Source organism: Littorina saxatilis, unplaced genomic scaffold (assembly GCF_037325665.1).
Source record: "Littorina saxatilis isolate snail1 unplaced genomic scaffold, US_GU_Lsax_2.0 scaffold_953, whole genome shotgun sequence".
NCBI classification, from domain to species: domain Eukaryota; kingdom Metazoa; phylum Mollusca; class Gastropoda; order Littorinimorpha; family Littorinidae; genus Littorina; species Littorina saxatilis.
In genome coordinates, this window is record NW_027126416.1 from 23570 (window position 1) to 40894 (window position 17325).

Genomic DNA, 17325 nt, shown 5'->3' on the forward strand with positions numbered 1-17325 from the left:
ATGATGATATGAGAATTTTCCAGTGTATCCGGTTAGTGTGTGTGTGTGTGTTTGTCTGTGTTTGGATCGATATCGCTTCTGTTGACAGTTTTCACAGAGGTAATCGCGCAAGCACAGATAGTTCACAGAATTGATTGAATACTAATGAATTACATTTTAAAAGCAAATCACATTGCATTTTACAAACTCACAAGTTGCTCGGCTTGGCGCGCGTTTTTGCCTAGCTCATTCCAAACATTGTACTCCCGTGAAAAGTGTGCATGGGGTGGCGCAGTAAACTCTTTGACGCACTGGAGGGACATTTTGAGATGTTATGCGCCAATGGCGCAAGAGTAAATGAAACCATGTATCATATAACGAATAGATAATACAGCAGCGTAAATATTATATTGCCATGAACAAAGACTTTACATCATCAGCCACAGTCAGAAATATCACAAGAAACAGCCAGTGCTTTACTGTGGAGTGTACTAAAACACCAGTGTACAGGCTTGAGAGCAGACGGAGGCGAGCGAGACTAACAACCTTCTACAAAGTCCACCACGGCCTTGTCGCAGTGAAGAGCCCACCCAAGTGCACGACTAGGCAGATCCACGCTCTATCCTACGAAATCCCCCACTCTAGGACAGCCTACAGGCAGAAAACATTCTTCCTGCGCACCATTCCAGAGTGGAACCGCCTGCCTGTAGAAACTGCTACAGCGCCATCCTTTCAGGCCAGGCTGGCAACTCTCCACTGACCCACCACCCCCAACCTCCCCCCCCCCCCCCCCGCTGAACTTCTTCATAACTCCACCCCTGACCAAGCAATAGACCGGAACCACCATCACCCAAGCGTAGCAGATTCATCACCATGCTGATGCTGGCTACCTACCACCAAGAAAGAAAGAAAACAGGCACTCTTTTTTTCACAAGAACAGTTATTCACTTATTGACTGGAACAACCTTGATGACAACACGATCCAGTCGTCAACGGTCAACGAGTTCAGAGGAAAACTGCTAACCGCTGATTAAAACACCAAGTGCTCTCCCCAACTTATCCGCCAACGAATATTCCCAAGTTTGGGACCTGTTCAGGCTGTTGGCGTAATACATCAAGTGTATCAAGATCAAGATGATTCTAGAATTTCTATACCCATAGATCTACGACCGGTTTTAAAGCGTAAACGTTGACACGATTCAACCCTTGCTTACACGGAAAATGTGTTGACAGCACAGTCGCCATCATTTGGTGTGTTGACCGCACAGTCGCCATCATTTGGTGTGTTGACCGCACAGTCGGCATCATTTGGTGTGGAGTCTTCTTCAATCCCCCCCACAGTATCGGCAGCGTTGTGTTTGGAATCTGCAACATAACAGAAAAATTCTTGGTCACATAATTTATAAACAATTTTACCCCCTTCACTGACCCAGCATGATAATTACTCGGTCCTCAGTGTGCTTCCGGTATGACTACAAGACGAGAAATTCTCCGGCCTATGAAATATGTACTTTCACTTTCTCCACACAGAGCATGCAAACATGGCACTGAAGGGGTTAAACAAAGTCATGACTTTATATCACATGGAACCACTTACAGATCCACAGTACCTTCACAGTAGGTTCACACATCTGCATTCTTCACAGACCAAGATTTTCTGATTGCTTTCTTTTCTTTCTTTATTTGGTGTTTAACGTCGTTTTCAACCACGAAGGTTATATCGCGACGAGGGAAAGGGGGGAGATGGGATAGGGGAAAGGGGGGAGATGGGATAGAGCCACTTGTTAATTGTTTCTTGTTCACAAAAGCACTAATCAAAAAATTGCTCCAGGGGCTTGCAACGTAGTATATGACCTTTCTGGGAGAATGCAAGTTTCCAGTACAAAGGACTAAACATTTCTTACATACTGCTTGACTAAAATCTTTACAAACATTGACTATATTCTATACAAGAACCATTTAACAAGGGTAAAAGGAGAAACAGAATCCGTTAGTCGCCTCTTACGACATGCGGGGGGCAGAGAAATAAGGATGTGGAAAAGAAGACTTTTGGTAAGTGAAATAAAGGTGATGGATCCAGTCAGGTAGAAATAAGACAACAAGAAAGGAACTGGAAAACTGCAGGGAATAGTAGGGAGAGTTTTCTTGGAAGGAAATATAGGTGAAAGGACTGGTAAGGCAGAAATAAGACAAAAGAAGAGAAGTAAAGGGGTGGGGTAGCTCTGTGGAAACATGATGGCGACCCCATGGGAGCTTTTCTGATTGCAAGAATCTGCTTTTGTGAAATGAAGTTTAGTCACATTCTTAGTCACATTCTGTCACTGTTGATTGGGTTTGTTTAACCACTCAAGTTTCAAGTTTTGTTTAAGGACTCGTAAGAGCCAAATCAAGACCCTCCTGCTTAAAAAATGTATGTCTAAGAATTAAACTTTTCCGAAGAGTTTCAGCACTAATTCAGTAGAAACTTCCATAATTCTGAAAACAAAGTCTTGAGAGAGTCACGATCATAAAACATATGTCATGCACCCAAAAGGTGAGCACATTCAAACAACTACAATGGCCAAGCCCTTCGGTGCTGTTCATGAAAATGGACAGAGAGGTCAGTCTTGGACTACGACTCAAGGACTGGCAGTCGTAGTCCAAGACTGACCTCTCAGTCCAACTTCATGAATTGCACCACGGATGACTCACTTGCTCTATTTGACGATACTGACATTGACATCACCCTGACCTTGAATAATTTAGGTCATTACAGCTCGTGGTTACTCAAAATGGTACACTAAAATGTTGAGCAGTTTGATGTTTCACATCAAACAAAACAAATATGGATAGCACCCTTACATTACCCAAACCCCATCCATGACCTTGACCTTGCAATGTCACATTTCTTTGGATATGATAGTCCAAGGAAAATGTTTGCCATGCTACAGCTGATAAAAACAAACAGCCACATGTGTTAGGGGCTACTGTGTGCTATTTGTCATGTGATCTGGTAATTAACCGGGCTGCTTTTGCCTGCTGCTTTGTCATGTGTGAGGCTGTAGCATCTGTGAGAAAGAGAAGGTAAAAGCATTCAGATTTTGTCTGAGACTACGCACATGCACACTCCCCCTAAACTTTAAAATGTGTCACGCTCACAGACCATCTGGGAAGCTAGGGGCCAGAAGATCAGTTGATAGAAAAATAGTCTGTTTACGGTATCCCGACCGACCCTATTCTTTACCCCCCACCCCTAAACTTGTTCCCCATTTTTGTTCAGAAGGAAAACAAAAATTGAAGCCTAAACAGGAAGGGTAAAGGGGCAATTGCTCATGTTAAAGGCACAGTAAGCATACCTGTCAAGCTCTTGTGGACTCTCACCATAAGATTTTGCTCACAAAACCATAAGTTTGCACCAAAAAGCATAAGACAACATGCAAAATTGCAGAAGTCGTTAGATTAATCACCACAAGAACTAAATACATGCACACACACACACACAAAAGAAATCAGCCTTATTTCACACAAAAGAAAAACACACTTTTCTCAACACTGAACTGCACTGTTTTGTGTCATTTTGAAATGCAAAGCATGTTTAAATGTAAATTGTACCGAGAATCACCTAAATTGTACAAAGACAGTACGTACACTTCCAACCAGACACACATTTAGTGATTTACACCGTACCCCTCACAAAATGTTACCAGAATGCACAAAAACACCACATGATAGTAAAGGCACAAGACAAGTGTGTTTTAACAACACTCATTCATTGAGCACACTCACAGTGATTCAATCATGAATGGAAACCCCCACCACAATGTTTAAAAGAGAACATTTTAGCCAAACAGAATATGTAAAACACACAAGTTACAAGCCAGAAACTCATGTGTGTCTCAGCAATCAGGGACAAATACCAGATCAACAAAAATATGACATGTAAATGCTTTAGTTTGAGGTCGCGCATGTTCTAAAAACAAGTCGTATAATGATCGGTTGTGACAACCATCCGGTGCCAACTTTCGCTCTCTGCCTCTTCGAAAATGCATCATAACGCCCTTATTTTTATTTATATGGCTTCACACTTGGTACAACGTGAGAAAATATTGTGTAGATCATAGAAAAAAAATATTACATCTAAATTGCTTTGGTTTGAGGTCGCGTGTGTTCTAAAATCAAGTCCGACATGATCGGATGTGACAGGAATCCGGCTACTTTCACTTTCGATCGTTAGCTCTTCAAAAATGCATCACAACTCCCTTAGTTTCATTTCTATGGCTTAAAACTGCGCACAACGTGAGAAAATACCTTGAAGATACCGAGAACAACAACTATAGTACATGTAACTGCTTTAATTTGAGGTCGCGTGTGGTCAAGCATGTGTGGTTGTTTAGGTGTAATCAGCCACATATACTTCTGGCAGAAGTACAAAGCTCTTTTGCGTGCCACAGAGGGACACAGGGGTTGGACATGGATACCATTTTTGATTCATTACATAAAGTTGACCAGTGCCTGTCCTGTAAGCCAAGTCCATTGTTCTAGCTACTACGCTACCAGATCCACATTGGTTGAGATAAGACAGAATTATAATGAAGTGTCTTTGACTTTGAGGAGAAACCTAGTTTTCTCTTTTTTAGTTTTAATGGGTATCTCCAGGTTGTTCAAAGACAGGCAATGCAAACTAGCGCTTGTAATATTGTTCCATGCACACTCCTGCCCCCCTGATGGAAATACTGTATTCAAAAGTGAGGAAACTTATTCTCTACTTTTCCATTTTTCTTTTGCTTTTGCCGCAAGGATCTAACAATGTAATGTCAAATCCTAACTGTGAACACTCCTAAAACGAACAAATTACAAACACATTCTGCAGTAATGTGAATATTTCTGACTGCATATATCAAAACAAAGTAGCACGGATCTTACCTTCCGTGTCAACCCCCTTCCTTCCAGCTCGACCAGCCATCTGTTTGTAGGAAAGGGTGTCCATAGCACGGCCACCAAACATGGGTGACCTCACGATCACACGTCGGGCAGGTAAGTTGACCCCTGAAGACAAGGTAGACGTGGCCACCAGAATCTTCAGTAGACCTTGTCGGAACGCTCCTTCAACGATGTCACGCTCGTCAAACGTCAGACCTGGAAAGAGATTCTGGCATATCAAGCAAGTTTGTGTCAAATGGCACAGAATCTTCTGTGAGAAAGTTTTAAAATACTGTTGATCACGTTCTCAACTTGCCTCAATTTCATATGTTTAAAATAACATTCAGAAAATCAAGCATAGAGACAGGAAAGGTTAAATCGTTGGAATGTCTATTTCAGGACAAAAAACAAACAACCACTCACAACCTTGACCTATGGGCCTTTTGTGGACTGACAAAAGACACAACAGACAAAAAATAACTGATGCTGTTACTTATTTCAAAATGTGACTGGGATGACTTCAAGATGGTCAAAGCAAAGAGAGAAACAAACCCTATTAACAGCTGCTATAGGGCTAATCTCCCTCATCATCACCACACATATAAAGAAGTAGACATGTGTTTATAACTGCTGCTGTACCTGCGTGGTGGTAAGCCACTCCGTACTGAATGACTTTGCCCAGCATAGGGTCCACACCCACAGCACTGCGTCCCAGTTGTTCCAGGACGTTGCGCAGAGCTCCCTGGTCGATGGGTAGTCGTGTCATCTCTGAGGCCTTCACAAAACCTACAACATAAAACAGTCATACATTGATGGAGAAATACCATGGGCAGCAAGCTCGGCAGTATTTGTTTGTTTGTTTGTTTGTTTGTTTGCTTAACGCCCAGCCGACCACGAAGGGCCATATCAGGGCGGTGCTGCTTTGACATATAACGTGCGCCACTCACAAGACAGAAGTCGCAGCACAGGCTTCATGTCTCACCCAGTCACAGTATTCTGACACCGGACCAACCAGTCCTAGCACTAACCCCATAATGTCAGACGCCAGGCAGAGCAGCCACTAAATTGCCAATTTTAAAGTCTTAGGTATGACCCGGCCGGGGTTCGAACCCACGACCTCCCGATCACGGGGCGGATGCCTTACCACTAGGCCAACCGTGCCGGTAGCTCGGCAGTATACTTTTTAATAGAACATAGTTTTGCAGAGCCGCCTGCCAATGAACAGTCGAGTCATATCTAATGCCTTTAGAAAGCCTAGAATGTGGGATACACACAAACACATACTGGAGGTAAGCGACAATGATTAATCAGGAGATATAACGAGATGACAGACAAACATTAACACATAACAACAACAACAAATCACAAACCGAGAGAGAAATGTCAAGGTGATTTTCTGCAGCAAGCTTCATGGTAGAGTTCCTTTAACTCTTTCTACCTCTTCTAATTCTTCTCATTTCCTTACACATTGTCTGTCAGTGTCAGTCAGTAAGTCAATCTATAACAAGAAGAGCAAACGCTCGATCGAGTCACTTTCGCAGTTCTGAATATTATATGAGGCATCAGATGGACAGGAAGAAATTGCTATTCACAACACAATGAGTCACGTTCACATAAAATTTGAGCCCGGTCACTTTTATAGTTTCCGAGAAAAGCCCAACGTTAAGTTGTGTGTTGCCGAACAGAAAAGGCTAGTTATCTCCCTTGTTTTTCTGATAACGTTCGTAAAAGGCTACAGATGTAAATACTTTGATGTAAAGAATAATCCTACAAAGTTTCAATCACATCCGATGAACTTTGTCAAAGATATAACATGTCTAATTTTTCCTTTGACGCTGACCTGTGACCTTGAAAAAGGTCAAAGGTCAACGAAACCATCGTTAAAGTGTAGAGGTCATTGGAGGTCACGACTAAACAAAATATGAGCCCGATCGCTTTGATAGTTTCCTGTCAAAGATATAAAATGTCTAATTTTTCCTTTGACGCTGACCTGTGACCTTGAAAAAGGTCAAAGGTCAACGAAACCATCGTTAAAGTGTAGAGGTCATTGGAGGTCACGACTAAACAAAATATGAGCCCGATCGCTTTGATAGTTTCCGAGAAAAGTCCAACGTTAAGGTGGTGTCTACGGACGGACGGCCGGCCGGACAGACTAACACTGACCGATTACATAGAGTCACTTTTTCTCAAGTGACTCAAAAAGTATAAATCAATCCAACAAGCCAGTCTTTAATGATTCCTTCATGTGGAAAACAAATCACTCTGCAATAATTCCTTCAAATTAATCGATGTACCAGATAGCAAAACTCTCCCGCACAAGGTATCTCTGTTTTGACTGCTCCCATTCCTTCCGCTTTCGTTTGTTTGGTTTGTTGTGGGTGCTTGTTTTGTTTGTAGCCTCCTGTGAAAGAAATGATGACTCACCAGTTTCTCCTGTGTAAGCTGCCAGAGCTGCAGGGTTCTTCATCATGCCATACAACTCCCTGGCAATCTTCTCCGCCATTTTCTCACACCACACTTTGGTCGGGCAGAAGATCAAGACAGCATGGCCGTCCAGTATGGTCTCCAGGCACAGTGGAATGATGTGATCCTCATCACCTTTAAATGAGAAATGAATGCTGAAATTGTTTGTAAGGAGCTCAGTTAAGTGCGATATGCTACCTGCCCCCCATGCTAACTTCACAAGACAAATGTATGGCAAAATGTAGAAGTCCTCTGATGACAAGTTGTGAAACACAACTGCTCAAAGGAAAGGATCAAAGCTGTTTCAAAGTTCATTATTTTACTTTCCTTATCATTCCTGCTGTCTTGTTGTTTCTCAGTGGGGTATTTTCTCTCACTTTTCCTGGCAAATGAGTGTGTGCGTGCAATGTGTCAAAATCTGTCCCTGCATGAAAGCAGGAACAAATAAACTGACTCCAAAGTAAGAGGCAGGGGTCCAGAGGCCGCCCAGGTCTGGGCATTTTAAAGGTGATTTTGTGGCCTCTCCTCGCTGGTAAAGGCCAAAAAAACATCACTTTCCGGATTTCCGTCCATGTGAAAGTGGGAATCCCCATACCATACCTTGAAAAGTAGCCTTGACCTCAATGTCCCTGACCTTGGTCATGGCCTGGTCGTAGATGGTGGTGCCGACCTTGATGTGCTCGGTGAGTGGGACGGGGCGAAAGTCGGTGTGGAACAGGTTGGCGTCTAACCATGTAGCCAGAAGATCAAGGTTGGGAAGGGTGGCGCTCATGCCGATCACTTGAATTGGATGCTTACTTGTCTCTTTTGATCTGGAAGTTAAGATGAGTTCAATTTTCAGCTGGACATTCACTTACCAAGTGATGCTCATGAGAATATAAACTAAAAGGAATGTGAAATGATAGAGAGTAGCTGGATAATCAGACCGAAGGACGTTCACTTACCAAGTGATTCTCATGAGAATATGAACTAAAAGGAATGATTGAAAATATCTACATAATTAAACAGAAGAAAAATCACCAACAAGACAATCCCATTCCCATTCAGGAAGGGGAAGAAAAAAAAGAATTGACAAAGAACTACAGAGTAAAATAATCTAGCAAATAAAAAGAGAGACATAACTGCATTCAGAATCATTATGCTCAAAATACTGTCCCAGCAAAACCTACAACTGACTCCGAAGCACAAAAAGACAGCACAGTTTTGATACAGCTTGTCTTGCTGCTTGTCAAATCAGAAATAATTTCAAGATGAATGAAGTCAATACAGAAGCCTGCCACAGATACACACCTGCGCGCCATGTAGGCAGGTTTCACAATCTTCAATCACAGACTTCCTTTTTTTTCAACAAAATCAATCTTGACAGAGATTTTTGAAATAGTGTTTTTATTAAAGCCTTACATCCTCCTGGATGGAATCAAGACAAAAACTTGTATGGAGACGCATTCTTGTCGACATAATGTGATAGCTTGTTACAGTACTCTATCAAACAAAGGGATAGACGTAAACAGAATTGGGTAACGATTTATTCAAAGAATATTGTCCAGAGGCTTTAATAAATTAAGCAATAACAATGCAAGCAAAATATCATTTCCGAGCTCAGTGAAAAAAGCAGCAAATAAGGACTAATTATGGGAATTCCGTTCTTCTGAACTGCTATTTCGCTGTGATGCACGTCATGAGCATACCTTCAAAAGTAACAATGTTAATTGCACTCCATTTCTCACTTTAAAACAAAAGTAGAATCATTGACCAATACAAAAAAACGAGTTTGGAATTTTTTTGCATATTCTTGGGGAATAAATACCTGAAAATGTAACCCTACCCTCTAAATGGTGACATCATGACAGCGAAAAAAAATATACAGAACAAGTCATGTGAAGCGATAATAAAACATTAAGTTGGTTTGAAACTAAAAGATCAACATTGGAATCAGGGACGAGTCATTAACAATGCTAGTGAGATTTGGCTAGCCGAAACCAGAAGACCGAGACGGGTTGCCTCCGCGAAGCATATGAACAAAACGGGCGATTTTTCTCATTTGAGCAGATTTTCACACTAAGCATGACATATCTGTTTATACATTGGGATCCAGGAAATCCAAAGGATACAATGCAATAACTTTTGAATCTGTAATCAAAAGTGTTATTGTTATTTGCAATTTTTAGAATGTTATGTACCAAATTTTATAATACATTTCATAACTTGACGAAATGTAAAACAAGTCGCGTAAAGCGATATAAAAACATGTAGTCAATCTATAGGCATCAAATTGAAGGATAAACTAAAAAAAAAAACAGTCCGATCGGCGAGACTAAATTCAGATAGTCTCGGCTAACCATACCCGAAAACCGTCACGGATCACACTCATCTCCGCGAAGCATACTCAACCTGTTTTCTTTAATTCTGAACGCGTTTTTAAAGTAAACATAACATATGTATATATATATTTTAAATCAGGAGAAGATAAGAAGTACAATGCAGTAGTGTTTGAATCTGTAATGAAATATTCGTTTTTGATGACAATTTTAATGAGCGAACTAATTCACTTATTTTCAAGCTACCTGGCTCAAATGCAATATCAAAGTCCCGACTTAATCAAAGATTACTTAACAGGTCCGCCTCAACTATCACAAAAACGGAAATGACGTCATCAAAGACTGTGGCAGAGTACCTTAACGCAGTCCTAGTATATCCACTACTGACTGAACTGTGGCATAGTACCTGGACGCAGTCCCAGTATATCCACTACAGACTGAACTGTGGCATAGTACATGGACGCTGTCCCAGTATATCCACTACAGACTGAACCTTAATGTCTTGCATTTTCTACAACAACTACTCTGCACACATAAGAAAACCCAACCCCTCTCGCACGCACACATGCAAGTACGCACGCATCAACACTCACGCATCAACACACACACACACACACACACACACACACACACACACACACACACACACACACACACACACATAAGCTAACGCAAACGAACACTTGCGCACAACGCTCGCGCGCACGCTTACACACACACACACACACACACACACACACACACACGCACGCACGCACGCACGCACGCACACACACACACACACACACACACACACACACACACAAACGAACACGTGCGCGCAACGCTCGGCCGCACGCACACACACACACACACACACAGCTAGATAATACATCATCTGATATGTTTCCTTGTTCATATGCTTTTTTCAAGTCATAAACGTAAACAATGAATGGTTTTACTGGGATTTTGTGCAGCGTTTTGTATTATCTGCGTTGTTGTCGGATTTAAATACTCTCTCTAAAACTGGGTATCTAATCACGACCGATAAGATTTTCCCCTTTTCGATTAAAAAGTACAATGAGATTTAGTCAGAACCATAACATTATTCTTCCAAAAACACTTATTAACATCCATGTAAAAGAAACACAACTCTGTTCATAAAATTATCTCACCCTTTGCAAGAAACGTATGGCGAAGGCACATTTCGCGCCGCGGTGCAGATGACGCAATTAACTCTCGTGACGAAACGATTGGTTCGTGACGTCGCGTCATCAACCGTTCATGAATGGCCCTTGTATGAATGGCATTCTTTCTGTTGGGATGACGTGTGAACCTCATCATTAGTGACTTGGAAAATCGGTCGGATTTAGGTATCTCCGAAGTTGGTCGGAATTGGATACACTTACCCTACACTCTTCCACACTGACAGGCGCGCGCGCACGTACGCACGCACATATGCAACAATAACAATGACAAAAATCAAACTTTTAAAAGCACTTGAAAGTTAATAAACAAAGCAACTATTGATTCCCTACGATTATATGATCGTGACTGGCTCTCTTTCCAAGTTGGAACGTTTTCAATCTGCTGTCTGACGTCATCAAAGTGTTGAAAAACGTACGGCGATGTCTATAAAACTCTCACTTGACCACAACATTCACAATGCAGTGCATTCAAGGATTGAAAAAAAACACTGGCGTTGATCAGACACAGTCACTGAATGTTGTTATTTTACAAATGAATCTGCTTAACATTTGGTAAGAAATGACCGTCAATAGTGCCGGGCGGTCGTGAGAATTCAAGGTTTTCAGAGACAGACAGTAAATAACGTGCTCTGAAATAAACACATGCTGAAAAATTCTTTAGTCAGCCAGTTGATCATCTGCCTGACAACGGATAGGAAGTATAAAATTGGTCGCATCATGGCAATTTGCTGTGTATGGCGGTCATAGCAGACGATTTGTCTTCAGGACGGTCGTGAGAAAAAATGAGACAGACACCTTGCCCGAGTGACTAGACAGTAAATAACGTGCTCTGAAATAAACACATGCCGAAAAATTCTTTAGTCAGCCAGTTGATCATCTGCCTGACAACGGATAGGAAGTGTAAAATTGGTTGCATCATGACAATTTGCTGTGTATGGCGGTTATAGCAGACGATTTGTCTGCAGGGCGGTCGTGAGAAAAAATGAGACAGACACCTTGCCCGAGTTACTAGACAGTAAATAACGTGCTCTGAAATAAACACATGCCGAAAAATTCTTTAGTCAGCCAGTTGATTATCTGCCTGACAACGGATAGGAAGTGTAATGATTGGTTGCATAATGACAATTTGCTGTGTATGGCGGTTATAACAGACGATTTGTCTGCAGGGCGGTCGTGAGAAAAAATGAGACAGACACCTTGCCCGAGTGACAAAATGACCAAGCGCAAGTAGAATAAGCCGTAGTTAGCCTTTCAAAACCCTTTCATGTCGTGATTTGATGGAAATTGCTACTTATTAAAAGCATGTTACGTCCAAACCTTTTAACAGCCATTCCAACTGAACAGATTTGTAATTAACGTTTTTGAGACAGACACATTTAGAAAAAAGACCGTTTACTTCACATGCGATTGTATCGACTAAACATAAACACATTCATTGTTTTTTTTAACTAAGTGTGTTCATCTATCTCTGTTCTTTGGTTTCTAATGTACTTTTCACTGGATTTCTTTGTGTGTTTTTGTACTGGTGCCTTTGTCTATTGCAATGTGGCTAAAAAGGGAAATCGTGTCTGTCTCATTTCTCACGACCGACCTACCTTTTTCGCTGGTGGGGAATACAAACTTGACTTAAATTCGATCAAAGTTTATTTTTCATATGTAAATTCCGAAGACATTCGACACAGACCAGTGAAAATTCACGACTAAACAAAACGAAACATTTTATTTAATATCAAAGTCAGGGACATACCCGACTCTGAAGACTGTGAAACCTGTCTGTAGCAAATTTTGGTCAGCAAGAGTTCCAGCAGGTACCCCCTGTTTGAGTCGCCCACCATGTGCAGCTCGTCAATGACCACAACACCTGCAAATAGTCAATCTACTTTAAAGGTATGACTGACCACAGAATCATATGACTTATTACACTCAATTTTCCTTCAGTCTTGAACGGCTATTTTCATTGACTGAATTTGTTCTATACTAAATGCTCCAACCAAATCAAACTATCTGACAGTTTTACAGAATCATTACAAATGCAGGGCAAACTTTTTATTCGGGCCAGAAAGTGTTGATGCATGAAACTCCAAAATGACTTGTCAGTCTGGCTATTTGTTACGGTTGAATAGACTGGCTCATTGAGTTTAAAAATGACCCATTAATTTATGATAAATTAGCCAGGCTACCTTTGTGCTATATTTGGCCTTATCCGTTCATGTATGTTTTTGTTTGTTTTGTTTTTGACAAAACAACAAAATTGGAACTATTAACCTATACACATGTATTCCTCTGGACTTTTAATTTCCTGCAGTTTGCTTGTCCTGAATAATGACTGTCAACATACCTAACAGGTCAATTCTATTCTCCTCCATAAGCCTGTTCACCTAGCTGTTGCCTTTCTCTATGTTGTTTACTCACAAAACTATACATTTGGATCTACTTACTCATAGTCATACACATGTTAACCTGTTTAATTCTTAGTAGTTTGCTTGGCCTAAATTTGGAATAATAACTGTTAACCTACCTAACTCATCAATTCTATTCTCCTCCATGAGCCTGTTGACCAGGCCGTTGCCTTTCTCAATGGTACACACGGCGACATCCAGACTGTGGAACCCTCCCGCAGGGCTGTGACTCCCCATGAAGCCTCCCACACGCACTCCCGCATCTTGGTACAGGCGCTGGAGCGAGATCATCTTTTCTCGCGTGACGGAGACAAAGGGGAGGATGAAGAGAGCTTTGCGACGCGTTTCTAGCACTCTCTTCAGCATGAGGAGTTCCGCCACCATGGTCTTGCCGGCGCTTGTGGGCGCTGAGTAGACCAGGTTGCCACCACCTGTAACAGTCCGCATATTGTTTATTCACCAACAGTCTTATACTTATAACAACGCACAAAACTTAGCCATCACACCAGGGCTGAGGTGAATGAGAAAGTAACCAACCGGGTGGGAGCCAGCCGCGGTGTTGGATTGGTTGAAATTGAGGTTTGTTGTGATTTCAACCAATCAGACCCTGCTGTTTGTTCTCATTCTTTTGTTAGGCACCCATTTCGCTTGGTGCACCTCGGTCCAGAGCACCACAACTGTCTCAGGAGATAACTTTTTTCTTTTTTTATCAGATGATATCTTACACAAATTAATAATACATGTACAAACTATAAGCATCGTCCAAAGGATAGATGCAGAATTTGATTATGGTGCAAATGAAATCGACAAATTCCAGCCCTCGTCATTGGAAACAGTTGCAAAACACTTGACAAAGAGCTGAACAATTGTTCGTTGACGTTCTGTTTCATCACACAGCCCTGAAAGTCCAACAAATGGTGTACTCCTCTTTGGCTAGTGATTCTGAAAATGTACTAGCCAGAGTCAGAGAGCTAACGTTACTAGCTAAACCAACAATTTGTTTCAGCAACTTTACTTGCATTTGGCGAGTAGATGAACATTTCTACTCGCAAGATACATGTTTCTACTTGCCATGGCGAGTAAAATACTCGCCACTTTCTGGCCTGATTCCAGCTGCTTCACCTAAAGAGTGCACCAAGAAAGTGAAACTGAGACTGAGAGGGACTTAACTTATATTCTCTGTAAATTGAACAGTCAGAATCTGACATGGTAGCTCTGCGTCAACTCTCAGGATGTGAAAGAACTTCAGGATGAAAATTCATCTCCATAATTATTATAAAGCTACAGTACATGCTCTCGTTATGTGTCTTACACTCAGCAGTAAAGACACAAAAGTAGTTACTTCACCAAACTTACTCAGCACTTTCCCAGTGGTAAGACACTGAGCCTGCCATGGAAACATGGCTGTGATTCCCTGACTGTGGTACGCTTCCAGAACAGGTCCTGGCAGTCCCCATGACGACAAGGAAAGACTTTCTGTAACAGCAAAAAAGACATTCTCAGATAAACACCTTTTAAATTGTCATTATAACAAAAAGTATTTGATTCTGAAAGTGACATCCAGAATTCAGAGGTTATGAATTATCACTTTAAATTCAAATTCAAATTTGATAAATGATGTGTTTCTTTCATGGGAGACAGGGAACGAAGAGAAAATCAGTTCTGTTACAGGTAAAGGGGCTGAGAGGCCAATGACAATTAATTCAGGAAAGCAAGCAAGCTCGTCAAAAACATACCTGCATTCTGGCTCCCAATGCTATCTGATACTTGATCACAGTCTGTTGGTGGTACTTGAACACTGTTGATGTGTACAGCACAGTTTGTGTCACTGCTTGGTGTTACTCTGCTGACACTGGATTCTCTAAGCCTGTGGTGAGAATCTGCTGATAGCTTGCTGATTGCTTTGTCATCTGTGCTGCCTCCAATCTCTTGTGGAGATTTGGACAATGTAGCTGATGAAAAAGGCGCGTTCTTTGATGCTGCAGAGGAGGATGGTTTTTGTGATAAAGCTGCCAAAACCACAAGCCCTGTTGAAGAGTTTCTGTGTGCCCCAATACCAGATGAAGCAGAGACATCTTTCTCGTGCTCTCCACCACCTCTTCTGCTACCCGTTATCTGAGTAAATCCATCACAAGTTTTCTCCAAAGTTTTCTTTTCACATTGCACAGCAGACACATACTTGGGACGAGGTTTCTGTCTAGGAGAGCTCTTGTGTGCAAGGTTAGGCGCATGCGTACGATTTTCTTTGCTCGAGTTCTCTTGTAGACTAGAATCTACACTCATACTCACAGTCACAGTGTCAGAAGACACATTCTTGTGTGGTCCTTTGATTTCTGACTGATTAGAGGGTTTCCTTGTGTTCTCGCTAGCAGCAGTGTTACCACCACCACTTTGCAAGCTGGCTGGTTTGGTGACAGGCAAAACAGGTGAGACATCTGTCTCAATCTCAACTTCGTCTTCCCGCTCCTTAACTTGATGACTTGTAGTTGTATTGTCATATCTGTTTGCTAGCCTAGATTTACAAGAAGAAGATGATGCAGCATGTATGTGATGTTTGGGCTGTTTATGGTCACCTGGTGCATGCAGTTCAGGGCTGGGGGAGGCAGGGCATAGAAGTTTGCTTTTGTGCACTGGTGCACTAGTGTGAGGTACTTTGTTATGCCCAGACTTGCCCCTTTCTTCAATCAAGCTCTTCCTCTTCTTGTCTCGAGGGCTGTGTGTTGGAGTGAAAGACTCATTAAATAATGAGTCACCAAAAAGGCTTGGCTTACTGACACCAGATTTTTTTCTACTACGGGAGTTTTTCCGTTTCACAGGGTTAGCGACATCCCGGTGCACTGGTTTGGTGGGGGTCTTTGAAAAAGCTTGCTGGTTTGGAAAGAAAGTTGTTGTGTGAGTTTTGCTGGTTGACTCATAAGCTGCCGCTTCCAAACTGTCGACGGCATTGATGATGTCTGCATCCAAGTCAAGAGCGAATGAGGAGGAGATGGAACAGTCTGGAACAGCTGAGCTGCTCGCACAGGATAGCTTGGTCTGTCAAGGAGAAGAAAAAAAAATTCATATATTTATCCAAATATATTGTCTATTTTGTGCTGTTAATTTTCCAACAATACAAATAGTTGAAACTTTTTTGTCCCCCTCTTTTCTTCTAGGACTTATGCGGCGGGCTACCCTCTGAAGATGACACTGCACTGCTGCAGAGTCACTTTGAAGGTGTTCAGTAGTGGTCCTGTTCCGAGCCAACGGACGCAGGCCGCTACACAGTAAGCTCCCTATTTACGACATTGACTGTAAAGTCGGGGAGCCAGACTGAGTGAGCGTCCCCTCCAGAGATCAGATGTGTCCCCCAAATGACAGACAACGCTGTTCCTGTCCTTTGAACTGATCATCACAAACTAAAGCCCGTTTGACACCAGCAGTAGTGCACCCTGTGTCCCTCAGTACTGTCCCTGAAAAACCATTGATGGTTACCATTTCCATGGGTGCAACCTGGAAAATTCCCAAAACCTGCAAAAGTTGGGGTCCAGGGTACCGGCCCCTGGCGGGGTACAGGGGCAGTGCCCCGTTGGTGCGTTGTCCACGAAACTCGCCTCGACCTGCACCTGAAGACTGTTGTCTGCCACGATCCGAAAAAGAACATCAGCCTCCCCGATATTCTCGAGAACCACCCACGTGACCATTGTTCCAAGCGCCAAGACTTGTGTCTGCAACTCCAACTGAAAATATAGACATCTGATTTCCGCGCTAAAGTTTTGTTGAGATGAGCTTCATGGTAAAGTTCAGCTGCTTCACAAAATGCAGAAACGTCACCCAGCTGACGTTCCCTTAAGAACACGGTCAATTCTTCTGAACAACTCTGAAGTATCTGCTAACATAAGAAGAAGTCCTGCAAACCTTCAGTAGTGTTAGAAATACCCAACAACTCAGTCCATCGGTTGAGCAAGTGACGACACTGGGTTAAAAACGCTAAAAATGACTCGCCTACCTCGGGACGAACATCTTAGAAACGCTCTCTGAAACCCTCCTCTGTGCATTGAAACTTTCGAAGAAGATGGGATTTACCCCATGAAAGGGTTGGTT

General features: G+C 42.2%; 1 protein-coding gene across 1 annotated transcript; it reads right to left on the bottom strand.

Moving 5' to 3' along the window:
- Nucleotides 1-1189: 1189 nt before the first annotated feature.
- Nucleotides 1190-16925, bottom strand: LOC138954850 (helicase POLQ-like). The gene is made up of 10 exons (XM_070326612.1): nucleotides 16717-16925; nucleotides 14982-15958; nucleotides 14602-14763; nucleotides 13365-13676; nucleotides 12594-12707; nucleotides 7942-8145; nucleotides 7303-7476; nucleotides 5518-5664; nucleotides 4882-5094; nucleotides 1190-1344 (listed from the first exon to the last, which is right to left on the bottom strand). Exons 1-10 carry the CDS (start codon nucleotides 16923-16925, stop codon nucleotides 1190-1192), a joined length of 2667 nt encoding a protein of 888 aa, XP_070182713.1.
- Between the last annotated feature and the right edge of the window lie 400 nt (nucleotides 16926-17325).